The sequence below is a fragment of the Gopherus evgoodei genome, chromosome 17, assembly GCF_007399415.2.
Source record: "Gopherus evgoodei ecotype Sinaloan lineage chromosome 17, rGopEvg1_v1.p, whole genome shotgun sequence".
NCBI classification, from domain to species: Eukaryota; Metazoa; Chordata; order Testudines; family Testudinidae; genus Gopherus; species Gopherus evgoodei.
This window is the reverse complement of record NC_044338.1, coordinates 13,120,007-13,137,835: the sequence shown is the minus strand read 5'-3', so window position 1 is coordinate 13,137,835 and position 17,829 is coordinate 13,120,007. Positions and strand designations below refer to the sequence as shown.

The following is a 17,829-nucleotide window of genomic DNA, read 5'->3' as shown; positions in this document are numbered from 1 at the left end:
CTGTTAGGGTTCTGATGAAATCTTGCCATGCCACACAGTCTGCCCTGGAGCTAGAGACCACAGGCCCCTAGGATTTGCAGCTCCAGGACAGTCCCACCATGCCAGATTTCTAGGATCTCTGCTGTGGAGCCAGGACTCTCAGCATCACAATCAGGACCCTGCAAGAGATGGGAGCCTGGACTTAGACACTGCTCCTGGCTCTGCAGCAGAGAGCCTGGAATCCCTGTGGTCTCTCAAGGCTTCCAGGCAACTTGCTGCAGAGCTGGGATCTTGGAAGTCCTGGGACGATCTCCCTGGGTCTGCGACTCCAGACAGCTTTCCCCAGAGCTGAAGACCCCAGGGCTCCCAGACTACCTGGCTCTTCAAGATGCCAGGCACAGATTGACTCTCATACTTAGAGTACCAACCAGCCACAGTAGAACCCTGCTCTTGTCTGGGCCCTCTGTGTGCTACTGTGATACAAGCAACCAACCACAGGTAGGATGAGGGACAGCAAGAATACAGGAACAACTCTTGCCAAACAAAGTTGTAGCAAGCACAGGAAAACATTTTATGTCCGTTTTTAGAAGCCTTTCATTTTCTGGCAGCACAGGGGATGAAAACCCACTAGAAACTCTTAACAACAATGACCTTATATCAACTACAATATCATCCTGTCTGTGTCTTGGAGGAATTATGTAAGACACGACAGCTGAATGCATCGTGCAAAACTGAGGACTTGTGTTCTGTTTCTTGATACATAGCACGGTTTTCCTCAACACAGTGCATCATCACTTCCTTATCCCAACATCCATATTGTAGTATGAACCGTATACCTTGAGATCATCAGAAGCAGCATCAGCTTTCCCCACACTTAATTCATCAGAGTCCTATGAAACAGTGCTTAATCTTCAACTTGGTCATCAAAGCATGCACAGAGAGGAAAAAATCTGAAAGGTTCGCCTTCTTAATAAACCACTTCAGGTGTTTCTAGACACTCCCTATAATCACAGCCATGTGTAAAATTACAAAATCATCTAAACATATAAAAGCTTCCTAGGGGATTTTGACATGTGCATATTTTTGCCCTGGTATTATGTGAATCAAACCCCATTGCTGATCAAGAATGTCGTCAACCTTGGCTGCTATTAAGAGGGTGCTCTGTTGTCAGTGTTACAAGAACACCTAAATCTGTCTTTGAAGGGAAAAAAAATGCAGCTATCAGCATGGCTTTTTTTCCCCCTTCCTCTTCACCTTGACCAAAAGTATTTTTAGTTCTATGGATATAACTGCCAATATGTTCCTCACAAAAAATGAAGATGGAAAGATTCTGACAACACGCAGGAATTCAGCAGTGAATGTACCTTATATAACCAAGGTCAAGAGAGAGACTCTACTAGCCAAAGTCAGACATCCTAATACATCAAAATGTCCTCCCCTTTTTTGTTTGGTTGGTTTTGTTTCATTTGGGGTTAATTGGGTTTGGGCCTCCCCAAGCCAAATCCTGATCCCATTAAAGTTAATGGAGATTTTGCACCTGACTTTGCTGAAGCCAGGATTCCGCCCTGAGTTTAAAAAGATGATCCTGTACATGAACACTCAACACAAGTACCTTAACCTGTCTGAGTACTGCCAGCAAGTGAAACGGGTGCATCCACGTGAAAAAACTAATCGCATGCATTTGCAAGACCAAGCCTTCAGGCAGTTCCATTGAAGTTAATGGGTCTATTCATGTAAGTAAATCTGGCAGAAACAGGCCTAATATTTGTAGTCTCAGAACACGGCAAAGCTTATTATATACACTGAATAGCATCTGCCATCTGCTCAGTCTCACAGGCAGCATGTAAAGTTGTGCCAGAAATATGAATACAACTTTTTTTTTCCCAGAGTGCTGCAATAGTAAAGACAAGAGAAAACATGTACACAAAACACCTATCCTGTTAATTCACACAGTGCCCAAGTCAGATCAGTAGAGCTCTCTCAGATAGATGGAAAACTACAAATATTGTGGCCTAAACTCACAGCTGGTATAAGCAGGTCTTAAGCCTGCAGTGAATTTGGCCCAGTGTTCAACTGCCTTATGCAGTACAGAAAGAAAGTTACAACCCGGAAATATCAGAATGAGGCAACATCCTTACATTGCCCAAGTACATACAGCTGCTATATTTGGCCCCAATCCTGCAAACATTTACACATACGCTTATTTTTACACATCAGTAAGTAGTCCCCATTGCAGCCAATGTGTAAGCGTTCACAAGACAGGGGCTTTACTGAGATCCTGGTGAAAGCTTTGGAAACAAATGTTAGCTATCACATGTGCTTTCATGCCCTCTTCTGGGCTTCCTACCTTCCTCCAATCGCCTCGTTTTGGCTGCGAGCTGTTTCGGCAGGGACTACCTCCATTTTGGACAGCGAAATAAATATATGATTCTCTTCCTAACACACATTCTAGCTCTCTTCTCCTGAAATTTATTCCCATATAAAAAAACCCCAAAGTCCTTTGTTAGCTTTGAGTTCGGACTGCTACACTGCTTATCCTAACACCACAAACTGTACAGCACACAGAAATAAAGCTCTTCATTTCAGCATCCCATTTCCTTCAAGCTCCACAAACCCATACACCTCCTTCCTGAACGGAAAATGGGTAGAAAGGGGGAAAAGTTAATAAAAGCTATTCTTAACTTGGTACCTTTTCAGCCAAAGCCTTTAAACTGTCTAGAAACCTTTGCCAGAAATCCTTGAAGAGGGGACGGTCAATTTTCTTCAGGCTTTCTTTGGTGCTAGCATCCACACTGACATACAGCTGCGTTACCGGCTCAAGGTTCCTTGGCAATAAAAAGGAGAGGAGAATCATTATTTTCAGACATTACAGCTAACTGAATTTATGCTTTTTTTACAGAAGCATCCATAAGACAAAATATTGCAGAGCAAATAACTATGCTGGATTCTGCTCTGTTCCCAAAAGCAAAAGCAGTAATGTAATATTTACAGCATACTCTCTCAAAGTTCAGCAGTGCATCTTTAGCAAATGGCTGGGGTTTCTAATAGCGACAGAAAATAGTCTTTCACCACATACTAACCACTCGCAGAAGGGTCAAACCCAGTGATAGTTCAACGATCAAATCCTCACTGAACAGCATATTTCATCCAGGCAGAACACTAATTAAGAACCTTCCCAAGCGGCCTGTGATCAGAGGAGCCTGTGGTCTCACCTGAAGCATTTAAAAGCTTCACTTCCTATTAGAGCATCTGCAGGCAAAGTGCCCTAACATTCGACCTGTCCTATAGGAAGGCAGCCCTATTCAACAGAAATGCAGTGCTGCTCAATGGAGTTCACCTAGCAGGGTAGGACCTCTCTGAGCTGGGCAGGTGGAACTTTAAGGCTCGAAAACTGTAAGCCAAACACAAATGGGTGTTTTGCAACAAAAGAAGTGTAAAAGTGGCTTTAGAAATGTGCTCCTGGTACTTTGTAAAGGATCTTATTTCATGGGACCCGCCCAAAATTTTGCACGGAATCCTTTCCAACTAGCACTACTGTAAGCATGCTTGGGGCCAGAGACCTACTACAATATGAGACATTGATTCCAAAGCATATCCTTAGTTATGATTGCCTCCCCACATTTTAATAGCCCAGGCTCCCAAGCTCCCACATTTTGAGGACTGTTCCTCTGGTGCAAAAAGTGTGGGATACAGCTCCCACAAGGACATCAATGCCTTTTGTCAAGTTGACTAAAGAAGTCATTACACCAATCCCAGCCTGCATCAGTCTAAGCGGAAAGGGCTGCAGCTTGGATTTTTGCAGGAAAGCATATTATGCTATAGCTCTTTTATAACTGAAGACATTACGCTGTTTACAAGTGTAATCTCCTGGTGATTGTGTGTTACGGGTCCCTTCTATGCTGATCCACAGAGGACGGGAGTTGTCACAGTCCCCAGTTAAAACACACATTCACCAGTGGGTTAACACAAACGACTTCTAAAAGCTTAAACCTATTCCAGAGTCTGTGACCAATTTCATCCATACTGGAACCCCAAGGCTATCAAGTGTGATGCAGACACAGATAACTGGGGATGCAAAGAGCAGAATAAGTAACACTGTATTCTGCTATGCAAGGAATAATGAACAAAGAGTAACAAGCTGAGAGAATCAGACTTAGCAAGCTCCTTAAAAGCAAGAGAAATAGACAAAGTAAGTTTCTTTTTATACCCTTTGTCTCTTCTGGAGGGCTGGCAACAATTTGTCAAACACTGGGCAAAAACACTCTACCACAATGCCTTCTAGATGAAGTGACAGCTTCAAAATTTTATCGCACAGCTCTATGGGTTTTAACTCAATATCTGAGGAAATTAAGGAAGAGCCTTCCACAAATGCTGCCTGTGAAGGCTGCTAATGAGCAGGCTATAACTCAAGTCTGATGTAGTGCTTTAAAAAAAGAATCCTTCATACAGCTGTCAATCACTCCTGCTTTAAAAAAACATGGAAGTGAAAACTAAAAGTGGCAAGAATTGTCTGGAATGAGACCAGAGCTGAGCAGTCAATGGTCAGAAAATCCAATTACCCAACATGAATTTGCAAAGTACCCAAGCATATTCCTCCTCTCCAGATTCAGAGAAAACCAGATCATTAATGGGAAACAAATCTAACATTTTAGATTAAGAACCCTTTTACTAGTGAGCATGCTCTGAACTGACAGTCCAAGCAGCAATCACCTAAATGGCCATGTGTTCCAGGTATCAAGGGATTGAAATATTCAATTACAAAGAGCGTAGCCAGTCTCTTGCATGTTACATTTTCCTAATAAAATAATATATCATCATCATTATAGTAGCATGGAAGACAGAGCTAGTCACTTTCAGAATGGTAACTGGAAAAGTTCCTCTTCTCCAAGGAACCAAAGCATGCCCCATCCCCAGCAGCTGCAGGCAGCCAGCAGAATTAGTAGCTATACCACAGAAGGACGGGGACACGATCATGACCAGGGGTTTTACATACCCTCTTGCACTATGCTGTTCCGCTTTGCAGTGACTGACAGAGCCTCAGCACCCACAAGGGGCATAATTGGGTCTGAAAGTACAGTGTACATGAATACACTTGTCATTCTATCCCACAAGCTGTGAGAGCTGCTGCGATATTCCATGGGGCTCTGACATGGATTTAGCAGTGAACAAACAAGGGACACAACCTACTGTAACTAAAGAACGGTGGATATAATTATCAGCCCAACCTCCAAATGCTTTCGTACACAGACAGCGTCAGAGCCCTAAGAGACTTGCAATACAGACAAAATATCATGTCAATAAACTGTAGAGTCTAAGTTCAGTAGCAGGAATAAGACCACTCTAATCTTAGCAAGGTTTGTGTGTTCTTAAAGCAAGTCTTATTAACTGCTGTACCAGATACCAGATTAGGATTTTGCTAGTTGGGCTCAATGGACATGCTGATGAAAGAGCCAAACTAGAATTTTATCACTTGGGGGGAAAAAAAACTAACGACAGCAGTTTCCAAGAAATAGATTCTCAAAAATAGTGTTGGCCCTCTTTTTAAATTCTATGTTTAGGTTCCAGAAAGAGCAGTTTCTGTCTATCAGACATATAATACATGGTTTGAAAAGTAACTTGATTACACAATCACCCAATCATTTGGAATGGTTTTGGAGTACCTAATTACTCACTCCAAAAAATGTGCAGTTCTCCCCACCCTACAAATCAGACCAAAAAAGGGAGCCAGAGAGGAAGCCAAAATATCAGAGATTGCTGATGTGTAAATTAGTCTTTTGCAACAAATGGAATGTCCTATTTACCTGGAATTAGAGATTGTGGGAAACAAAACACACCAAAGCCATCACTGCTTTACCTCCACTGACACTGCTAGCATTCCACCAAAGAAGAATTTGGGCCTATGCTGTTAACTAATGCCTTTCGGAGTACTTCTCCCCCCAGCAGTTTGTGGGAGCTGAAGACAAGGTCTGAGCATTAGCAGCGAGTTTTTCAGTGCTGTACGGATTTTTGGTTAAACGGGTCAAGCACTCTCAAAAGAGACAAATAATACTTCGATTAAAAGTTCTGAGTGTACCTGAAAATGCTTTACAAATATTACATTTCACAACTCCCTCTGCAAAGTTAGATAAAAATGACTAATTACCTTTTGAAGGTGGGAATATTGAGAAAAGAAGTGAGTGACTTGCCCAAGGTCACAAGGAAGCGAGTGTGTGAACTGGGAATAGAACTCATGAGCTTTAATGTGTACTCAGTCTATTAGAAACACCCTTCCTTTATTCAACTGCAACACCAAAAGCAAAATACAATTTGCATTTCATTTGTTTTATCCTTATAGATTTTAGGTATCTCCAGAACCTTCTGGAATGGACGTTTGATTATACTGCCTGTATTTCACTTCAAAGTAATTGCACTGAATTTAAGAGGCACAGGAAAAAAAAATAAAGTAAATGTACATTGGTGTGGAGAAGAGAAGGAAGAGGGAGGGAAACAAGCCCGGAGAGACTAAAACTATGATCCAGGCAGATCTGAACAATAATTTTAATGGCAATTTCTAATGCAGACTGTGGCAATGTATATTTTCACTATGATAAAGTATAAGCACACCATACATCACCAGCTCCTTAGAACAAGACAAAATCCATTAAACAAGCAAACAAACAAACAAACCACTTTGTAGGATTCTCACCTAATCTCCACAGGGAACTGTGCATTTGTAACCAGGAAGCTGGAGATGTTGTGCCGGTGCAGCAGTTTTAAGAACGTGTTGATTTCTGGGTACATAATTGGCTCTCCCACCAGAGACAGCGCACAGTGTTTCACCACCATCCCTTCTTCAAAGCGATCTACTCTCACTCCTGGCACACCTGGAAAAAAGGGAAGGGGGGGGGAAGAAATTACAAAATAATTCATGCAAAACCTACATGCATGGCACATCTTGAATATTCATTGGAAACTGGGAAGAGGTAAAGTGCAGATGAAAACTGGCTGATCATCACAGGGAAAGAGAAGATTGGTTAATTCGGGGGGGGGAGGGGTGGGGAGAGCAACATTTTACCCTCCAATAACTGAACACCAATTTGTAAGCAACCCTTCTTAATCATCTACTTGAGCCAATCCACCTGTGCTGCTACTCATTTTAAGATTTTCATTGTGTCAAGATCAAGAAAACGGGACTGGTGACTGAAGCTACTGAGCCAGATCCACAGCTAGTGTAAATTAACATGGCATCATTGAAGTCAATGCCCCAACACTGCTTTGCACCAACGGAGGACTCAGCTCACTATTTGTGCAATGAACCTATATAAACAACAAAAGCAATATTTTAGTACACAGTATAGAATAGTCTCTCGCCCACATATAAGTCCTCAAAACACATGTAAAGGAATAGGAACGAGAGAACAAAACCAAGAACCATAAGCCGTTCTTTAAGAAGAAATGAAGAAGTTATGTTCCTCTTCCCTCGGAGCTGAAAGTAGTTTGTGCATTTCACATGAAAACAAAGGCCCACATTTCATTTAACACCGCAACAATATTCCATTGCAAATCAGTATCAGTCATCAATACCATCTGGTTTAAGACATTTCCTAAGAGACAAAAGACCTGTTAACACAAACACTGCTTCATCCCTGAGTTGCAAGGACCACTTCCAAGTGAGAAGGCAGAAACAAGAAGGCTACCAACTGTAGCGATCCCATGGAACAGTCAGTCATCAGATGTAAGTGCTTTTAGCTAATAACATGAGCCAGATTCATACTAGCGATCTGGGAATGAAGAGCATCCTACTCCATCCATTACCAGCTCCCTGAGCTTCTGCATCGGCACGTGAATTCATTTAACTAGGAATAAGAGGCAACTCAATTCAAATTTCTATTCTGAAGATGTCACTTTATATTGCCCTGCGCTGCCTTGATTCATTTGAATAATATACTAAGCATTTTAAAAGACTTATGGCGTCGTAGTCCTCAACTCACCTCATGTTGCCTAGACACCGCAGCTCAAATGGTACAGAAAATTACCCACTAGACTGCAACATCAAGATAAAAAAAGATGTTCTGAGGATACAGCCTCAACCTTAAATATAGGAGTTGGTCTGTGAACAGAACCAGGAAGTATAGTGCATTTAAAATTAGTTCAATTTAGTCTTGAGCCCCTGGCCGCTTTAGTGTCTACTGGCTTGGGACCCTGCAGGACTAGAAATGGAAATTGTACTCCTCTGGAAAGGAAAATCGCAGCTTTACAATGGGATAAACAGCACTTTCCTCTAGTTCTGGAAGGGGCAGAGATATCAGACATTAAAGTCATGACATCTCCATGTCTCAAAGTTATTCTGCAAGGCATTTAGGTTAATTTCTCTTCCTCTATGAACCCTACGCTATTGGATAATGGTGACCAAGGCACCAGGCTCACAGGCAGAGGGAAATAAGAAATAATCCCAATAGCACATTTTTAAATTCTCTAAAATTTTCCTACAACAGTTATTGTCCAACATAGCATGCACTACATACACAATGGTGGGGTACTGAGGTTTTAGAAGCAATCATTTTGACGAGCATAAATGATATGCTAGCTCAGGATTATTCCCAATGAGTACGTGGCCATGTTAAGAAGCACATGAACTCCCATACACTTAATAACTAAACATAATGACTGCATTTGACTTCCCATTTCCTGTGGATGAGCTCACTTTCAGATCTAAGGTGCTCAATCTTCCACCACCTCAGCTCTTTGTGACTTTAATTTCACATATGCCTAAGCACTGCAGCTCAAGGGGTAACAGACATTATGGATCAAGCTTCACTGTTCATATGGGACTGGCATTATAGTACTGTATTAAGGATCTTGTTTAAATATATCAGAAACATGCAGATTAGTGACTTTCCCTCCCCACCTTTTACAGCACCTAGATTTTCAGGGCACACTTGGTTATAAATCCAGGACTGCAATACCAAAAGGTACCTGCTTTTCTGGGGTTATTTATTTATTATGCCTATGCAGCATGTGCCTTTGCGAAGGGCAATTGGGTTTACTAGTCACTACCTAGAAAAAGTATCCATCAAATAAATTATCCTGCCCCTGTCCCCTTCAGCAGCCAATCAATCAATCAATAAGATCTCTCTCTCTCTCTATCATTTACACAATGGAGAATTCTGTGGCTGGAAGCTGTGTCAGGGTGGGGGTGGAGCAAGGAGAAGCACTGCCAGGACCAACCCATTCTAGCAACACCACCACTCTGCACCTACAACCCCCTCACTTCATTCTAGCAACAAATACTAGCTCTTCTATCCCACTATAGCCTCATAGCCCAGGCCCCACAATCCCCAGCCCTCTCCATTAGAATCAGGCCATGGACATCTAGTGTATGAAGGTCCTAAGAAACTGTCTCATCCAAAACATAACAGGATTTAAATCAGCACCCCAACTTAACAAATAAGGAAGGCAGGACCGACTTTGCTTAACTCAAGTTGGGTTTACATAAGAGAGAACACCAATGAACTAGACAGAATCACTCCATACTGTTGAAAAAAGTTTCTGCCTGTCATGTTTCTCATCCATTGGGCACGTTCCATGCTCAGCCATGATAGACTGATGGGTTACCCAATGACATCCAAGATAGACTTGTCTTGTACATTTTACGGATGTTTCATTTGACTCCTGACACAGTCACAATCTAAGCTATAAATAAGAAAGAGCTTAGTTCTAGAGTTTTCCTGTCAAATAGGCTGGTTTTTCTTATGCACAAGTGCTGACCACAGCAAGGTAACTAATTTTCTATATCTGAAAAAGGATGCGAGCTAATGAGTAGCTCGTACAGGAAACAAAGCCAAGAAGATTTCAGGTTACACATTTATTTAGGTGGGCTGATTTCCTGCAGCTCCTATTGACTCCAGTTGGAGTTCTGGGTGCCGAGTACTTCTGAGGGAATCAGACCCTCTAGTGCATAAAGCAGGTACATAAACATGAGAGAAAACGCAGCCAATACCCTGAGCAACTCATTCCAATGAGACTCTATGGCACTCCTTCTGCTCAGGTTAATGGGCAGCTTCCATTCTTATCTCTCCTTACTTTTTATACAGCAAGGTCAAGATTTGTAGTCACCCAATCTGTCCCCACCCATTGTGGGGCCTCTGTCCACAAACCTGTATCTTACTCCTGCTATCATGTATGAGAGAGAGCTCCCTTCCAATATATGGTAGCAACTAGCAACTACATGGCAGCAATACATGGAGCTCCAATACATGGCAGCAACTAGCAGCCCAAGGGCTGCTGAGTTCTAATGATGTAAACAAGATAAATCATCTAGGAAAAAACAACAATAAACAATGTGCCATAAAAATGTCATAGTTACCTACATTTGAGGGCCCTTACTAGTCTCATGTTTCTTTTGTAGTGTTTTAGACATTTTTTGATCCACACTTTATTAGTTAGTGTCTGTTCTGATTTCTGCTTAACAGCTTCATTAAAAGAAATAAATTTAAATTACCTTTAAATTGCTTGATCAAGCTCTTGTGGTTTTCAATAGCCTCCTGCAAGATCATTTCAGGTTGGTCCATTTTCCATCGCCATTCTGTGCCCACTGGATTTGTATGATGCCTGAAAAGAGAAATACTGGATTTTTTTATTGTGATTTGTAACACACAAGAATGAGCCCACCTGCCAATCTTTGCACCTCTGACATTATTTAAAAAACAATACAATATAACAAAAGCCAGCTGGAGATCCCCAATACAACTCCAACCCTCGCACAACTCAATAAATATATGGGACTTTTCTAACGAATCAGCCAGCTTCATCACCCTTCAATTCATGGGCGATGGGTGAACACGCTGTTGGGGGAGACTAGCCCCTGGCTGCTCCCACTCTGCCTGAAGCCCCTCCCCTCCCCTTCTGCCCTTCCCCGCCTCCCCATTGGAGCCCAGAATGAACACACCCCCGCGAACGCTAGCGCCCCAGGGCTGGGCGCTGGGAGCATCCCCAAACCAGCACAGCAGGTGGGTGCAGCTGGAGTGCCCTCAGCCCCAGCACAGCCCCAGCCCTGAGCCTTGTGCGCATCTGCACCAGCCTGCCTGACCCAGCCTCTCGGCCGCAGAAGGGCAGAAAGGTAACTGGAAGCAGGCAGGAGGCAGCTGGGGGCAGAGCGTGGATGGGGCCTCACCAGGCTGTTTGGGGAGGCACAGCCTTCCCTGCCTATGCTACCCCCTGCCCATGCCTCAATTTCTCGTCTCCCCAGGCAGAAAGCTAGGCCTTGCAGCACACTTTGAAGGCCAAAAGCCTAACTATTCTGGAGCCAAGGGAACACTCTGCCTCCAACTATGCCTCTATTAAAATCAAGGGGATCCAGCTCTAAAATCTCCAATGAGTGCAGCTGTGGCACTATGACACACCCACAAAGGCAGGTCCCAGGCCATTTAGCCATATATTGAAGGTACAGGTGCTATCCTCAACTGACAATGAAATGATTTGTTTCTAACACAATAGCCTTATCCTTTCTGTGAGTTCCAGTGTAAAACGGACAAGAGCAGATTTTGTTATTCCATATAAAAAAAGGACTGTGTAACTTGCAATAGATCAGAGATGTATTTATGATGGATCCAGTTAATTTCCTAGATTTATTCAGGTGGGGGGGGTTCTCTGGTTACTTACAAGATTTTTTTTTAAAGTATTGAATTACTGAAACCTACCATAAAGTACTAGTTCTCCGCACTGAAGTAAGCGGCAAACAGAACAGTCAATCATTGGAGACGGAGCTGGAGTAAGCCCACAATGCAGCAGCTTGCTCAGAATCAGGAAAACCCACCCACCCAGAGGCACTTATAATCAATGTCTCAGCAGCTGTACTCAACCCATTTGCCTGCACTGATTTTTTTTTCCACAGGCCAAGCACCTGCAACTATATTTCACCCTCTCCCTTAGTTTTCCAGATATACTATCAATCCATCAAAATTCAACTGTGCAAAATTCCAAAGGCATCATAACTGCCAGACAAAATGGTAGTACATCAAGCATGGTTTCCCTTCACTACAAGTGATTCATGTTGTGCATACCAGTAACAACACAGAAAGGTGTCCTAAACAATGGGCTTGATTCTGTTCTCTCTTACAACAGTGGAGTAATTCCACTGAACTCAGTGAGATTAACTTGGTATCAACAACAAAAAAGAAAAAAAAAGAAGAAGAATCAGGCTCTAAAATGGTCTCTAAAATGGTCTTTAAAACACACACACACACGCTCTTCTGTGCCTCTTCTGTTTTCAAAACACACACTGCATTATTTTTAGAAGGTCAAAAATGAAAGTTTCTCCTCTAATTTTGTGCATTCCCCATTCTCTGTTCATGTTTTGAACTGATCTGAAATTCATAAAGGCTGCCTGCCTATTCACAAGGCTGCCTGTTTGTTCTCTCATTTGTGCACCTACACCATCAATTTCCGTACAGCTCTCAGAACAAATTTAAAGCGCTGTAGAGGGAACAAAATACCCTACTAGAGTTGACGCAATAGCACCGATGAATTAAAACAGTGATCAAGGAATACAGGATCAGACCTTCTAACCATACAGCATTCACAGCTCAGGTTACTGTGCAAAACACTGCTCAAGGAAATGCTGATGAAAGGATCATTTCGGACAAGTAGCTTTTGACCTGAAGAACTTAGACTCTGATATTACTCTTTTATAGTCTTCAAGGCCACTTGCCTTCCTCAGTCTTCCAGCTACATAGAGCTCATACATAACATCTAATATGTGGCTAAAAGAAGGAAGGAAGAGATCACAGGCCAGAATTAAGGGCCTGACTGAAAGCCCACTGAGTTAAATTAAAAAACTTCCACCAACGTCAAAGGGATCTAAGTAAGGAAAACCCTTCAACCTCACACTTTGACAGAGCTAAACTAATGGATTCTCAACCTAGCACAAGGCCAAAGTGCCTGTTTGAACCAAATATCCTTCTCGTTCAGCTAAAGAACAAATTCATGCACTGATGCCTGCAGCATCTTTAACTTCTCACAAAGGGAAAATACATAAATAAAAGTGAATCACAACCAAAAACAACTTTATTCTTCTCAAGTTTCTCAAAAAAACCACATCATTTTATCCTGCCAACATAGAAAATGTTGTGAAGATGAAATATAAAAAGATATTTATACAACTCTTACATGTCTAACTCTATCGCTTCTACCATGCATATTTAATAGGGGGAACTTGGCAGGAAGTGGATAGATCCTTGAGGAATTCAGGATGCTCATTAATTACACTGCTCTACAGCCAAAATGCTTCTGAAATAAATGTAGTCCAACTTTACTAATTCTGGGTCACTGAGAACGAAAATGATGCTTAACATTGTTGATTGGCTCTAGTTTTCAAGATATGCTATTGGGTCAGTATATATGACCCTTGACTTGGGAATGGCGGAGGATAAGTGAGTTATAAAGGGAAGGGATCTCAATTTAAACCAGAAATGACTAAAATACATCTTTGACTGGATCTATGAATAAATCTATGACTGGGTTTGGACAGTACTTGCTTTTTAGGCAAAACAATGAATGATGCAATCTGAAGCTGGTATTGCGTCATACATGAGATGAATTGCATCATGTTATTCCTAGAAGTCATGGATGATGCAATCATAACTAAGCTTACATCACTCTGCTGAACAAATTGCCCTATATTAGCTCTAGAAATCATACCGTGTCGTGCTCTCTTATTTGTCAGTGTTTGATTTTGCAAAGGGACACATTTCTGTTTAGCCAAAGTGAGCAGAGATGCCTCGTACTTGTGTGAACAGTGCAGATAACTTCTGCTATGTTTGTGGTGAAGTGACTTTTGCATCACAAAAGCGCAGTATAACCACTCTGGTTAAGAAAGCCTATCACCTTTATTTTGGCTGCAAAATTGGAGATCAGGACAAGAGGTGGGCCCCACACATATGCTGCAACACTTGTGCAACAAATCTTCACCAGTGGTTGAACAGGAAAAGGAAATCTATGCCTTTTGCAGCGCCAGTGATTTGGAGAGAGCCAACAGATCATACCAGCAATTGTTACTTCTGCATGGCGCCTCCAGTTGGGAAAGGTGTGTCAAAGAAGAAAAAGTGGACTGTGCATTATCCAAACATTCCATCAGCTATACGCCCAGTACCCCACGGAGAAGGACTGCCGGTTCCTGATGCACCAGAATCATTCTCACATGAGTCAGAAGAGGAAGAGGATGAAACTTCTGGTCCTGAACTATCAATGTCACAGGACCCACATTTTCTCCCATCCTCCTCCTTTGAACCACACCTCATAACACAAGGTGAACTGAATGACCTTGTCAGGGATTTGGAACTATCCAAGAGTAAGGCAGAGCTGTTGGGCTCCAGACTACAGCAGTGGAATCTCCTGGCAGGCTATCAGGGCAAATGGAGCCCATCAATGCTTGCAGACTATTGCTGAATAATGACAAGAGATGCTCCATTTAATGAATACAAGAGACAAGCCAAGAAGCGCCGAGTAGACACAGACTAGGACTAAACTATGCACATTAGTTTTTTGCCTTTTGTTTCATAACAAATTTTATTTATATAACCCTTTTGCTGATTTTTAAAGTGTTACATAAACAGGACAGGTGAAATATCATGTAAAGCAACCATAACACATGAAAAGACCTAGGTTTACAATTTATGATTAAAACTCTACTATCTACACAATATACATAGACAAAAGGTAAAACTTTAAATATCTTAGAAACAGTAGCCAGTTGTTTTAATTGTCACATTTGAATTCAGCACATCAAAATATATAATAAATATCACATTTTATCTCTGAAGCAGACAACTTCTCAAAAATTGTAGACCAGTGTTATAAGTGTCTCACAGGCCTTGAATTTTTTACACACACTAACTGTTTAATAAACACGCTGGGTCACGTCTACTAGTGGCTTATTTGGTATATGGAATTTTAATGGGGACACAAAACATATTTCATGGCTTTGGAGACTGCATTTTCTAGTTATTGCCAGAGCCAATAATTCACTCTTACGTTTTCATTCACCAGCAGGCTCTAAAGGTGTCCTGGAACATGTGCCCAACCAGTTACTCTGGTCTTAAGAACAGTCCAAGATCAAATGTATGCAAGTAATCAGAGGGGACTGTAAATGGAGATACACCAATCTCCTAGAACTGGAAGGGACCTTGACAGGTCATCAAGTCCAGCCCCCTGCCTTCACTAGCAGGACCAAGTACTGATTTTTTCCCAGATCCCTAGGTGGCCCCCTCAAGGATTGAACTCACACCCCTGGGTTTAGCAGGCCAATGCTCAAACCACTGAGCTATCCCTCCCCCCCCCCCCAGAGGGGACTGTAGCAGAGCAGTTACCCCGCTTCTAGGGAAAAGGGGAGGCTGACTAGGGAGGCGGCCACAGCTGTGACCACACTCAATCAGGCCACAGCTGGCCCTGATATAAAGGCTAAGGGAGGAGCTGGGTCAGTTTCACTCCAGCCTTGGAGTGGGAAAGGCCTGGCTGCCTGGAAGCTCAGGGTACTGAAAGCAGAGCAGTGTTGGGGAAGGGCAAGAGGAGCTGGGGAGCTCCAATCTGGCAACTCCCCCGGCTGAGGCCCCATTTAAGGCCTAAGCAGGTACTGGGGCTGCAGAGGTGCAGCCCGGGGATAGGCAAAGGTAGCTGGTCTTACCCCCTTGCCAGTGATGAGTGGTCATTACAGACTGCAGTCTGCCCCAAAGAAAGGGGGCTAGATGATGACTGGCAATGGCCACTGAGGCAAGGTGGGTGTAGAGGGTTGGGGGTTCCCCTGGGAGGGGAGACCCAGAGTGTGGATGGTACTGGTGGAGGCAAAACCCCAAGGTAAAGGGCACCAGGGTCCGGAAGGGACATGGGGGCCTGAGGCAGGCGAGACACCAGCCAGCAGAGGGTGCTCAGAGCACTGGAATTGAGCTAATTCCCAAGGCAACCAGCAGGAGGCGCCGCAGCGGTGAGTCAGTGATCTACTACAGGGACTTTCTTCCCCTTCCAGCACTAACATACCATACTCAAAAGAAAGGGAAAAAATCCTATTGTACTAGAGAACTTTCAAAGTCAAAACATATTCATTTAGGAGACTGCTCTGCTACTCTAAAATATAAGGCATGGTTGTTATAGTGTACTGCTATCGAACACAACAGGGAGTTTTCAGATCATTCTAGCGGTCCCTCAGCAAATCAGTGTGGCCTACAAGTGAACCTTATTTGTATTCTCATAAGGCCCTTGATCAACCTATATCATTTACCAATACTACCCAAAGGACCCTGGCAATTAATCTTAACTTTATCCCAGGAAGATGAATGCTCCTATGGTGTAAATATTTACTATAAAGCAACTGCTAGTTTACTACCGTGGGCAAGTTCCATAAACACTATTTGCTTAAAATGGAAAAAGGTCAGTGGATTTACTGCACACCTTTACGGAACAAGGAGTTACTTTCCACTGTGAAAAAGTAGCCCAGTCCATTATAAAGAAACAAATAGCAGAAAAATAATTGAAGTGTCAGAGTCTGCCTGCCTAGGTAACTCAGAGTGGAATACCAGCAATAGGAAGCCTCTACAGACAGTATGAGGAAGTATGGTCTAGTGGTTGGGGATTGAAAATCAAGAACATATTCTTTGTTTGCTACTAACTCTCAATGTGGCCTTGGGCATGTCATTTATCCACGCTTAGCTTCAATCAGCAGCAACAACTTTACTCTGTCACCAAAAATGGTTTTGTGCTATATATTTCTTTTGTTTGTTTTATTTTGGGGGCTGGAATGAGGAGGGGAAAGAGTTGGGGTTAAGAGCCATGTAATTTGGTAGAACATGCTTTTTCTAATAGAGACCTTTGAAATGCATTAAGAAAACAAGTACTTCTCAGAATTCAGCCGAGTGTATCTAATATTCTTTCCCTAAAGAAATGTGTATTGCAATCAACACAACTGCTCCCCAATTAACAAGAATGAGGAGACATGGAAGCTTCTCCTTCAAAATCAACTCATAAGACTGTCAAAAATGGAGTGGCAAGACGGAATGACATTTCACCAACCACGTGCAATAATTAGCAGAGGAAAGTGAGCTCTGTGCTTCCAATAGTTTTCTTATATTGTTATGCCTTTTGACCCGAGCAGCTAGCCATACTTCAGGGCCCTGAGGATGTTCCAGATGGAAGCAGATGTTGATGGAGTCTGGTTTTTTTTTTGATGCAATCTTGTTTATTTACACGGAAAAGTACAGAGTCCTGCTTCTCTGAACACAGAAGGAACCAAAAACTAAGAGAGAATTTCTTAGCTTACAGCCCCAAACCTTTTTATCCAGCAACCCAAAAGCACTATCTTTTCCCAGGGTCACATATCGTGCTCAGAAGCTACTGCTCGACTTTCTTGCTTTTTCACCTCTGAGCCTCTGTCTGTTCTGCCATCCCTCACACCCACTCAAAAACAACACCACCCAACTAGTCCGAAACTCCTGGGCAGGGTCACCTAACCCTTTTGTCTTAGGTAGTGGCTTGTGATTGATTTGTCCTTACAGTTATCTTAAATACAGAGTAAATTCAAACACACCAATCTCAACAAGGTTTTTGCTCATCCCATAACAATGCCTTACCAGCTCATAACAATATTCATTACTGATACTATAGTACTGTATCACAAAAGCTTTACAGTCACAGAGAAAACCACTGACATAAAAGGTACAAGATATCGAACATCATAGTTTTAAGATACAAGAGGGGGAGTGATGAAAAGTATGGATTTCAGTACTGGTATGCTGTTGAGACTGGGAAATTAATGTTGAGGGAAAGGTATTTCATTAATGATATCAGCTAGCTTTTCAAAAATGTTTTTCGTCCATACAAAGGAGG

At 42.4% G+C, this 17,829-nt stretch overlaps 1 protein-coding gene across 6 annotated transcripts in view; it reads right to left on the bottom strand.

Moving 5' to 3' along the window:
* The window catches only part of LOC115636549 (S-adenosyl-L-methionine-dependent tRNA 4-demethylwyosine synthase TYW1-like), a 132,545-nt gene that overhangs the window by 64,137 nt on the left and 50,579 nt on the right, over positions 1-17,829 (bottom strand). For all 6 annotated transcript variants that reach the window (XM_030536789.1, XM_030536792.1, XM_030536787.1 and 3 more), the window contains 3 exons: positions 10,460-10,569; positions 6,665-6,842; positions 2,669-2,804 (listed from right to left, as the gene is read on the bottom strand). In XM_030536789.1, the coding sequence (XP_030392649.1) occupies positions 2,669-2,804; positions 6,665-6,842; positions 10,460-10,569 (424 nt within the window). The remainder of the gene's footprint in view (positions 1-2,668; positions 2,805-6,664; positions 6,843-10,459; positions 10,570-17,829) is intronic.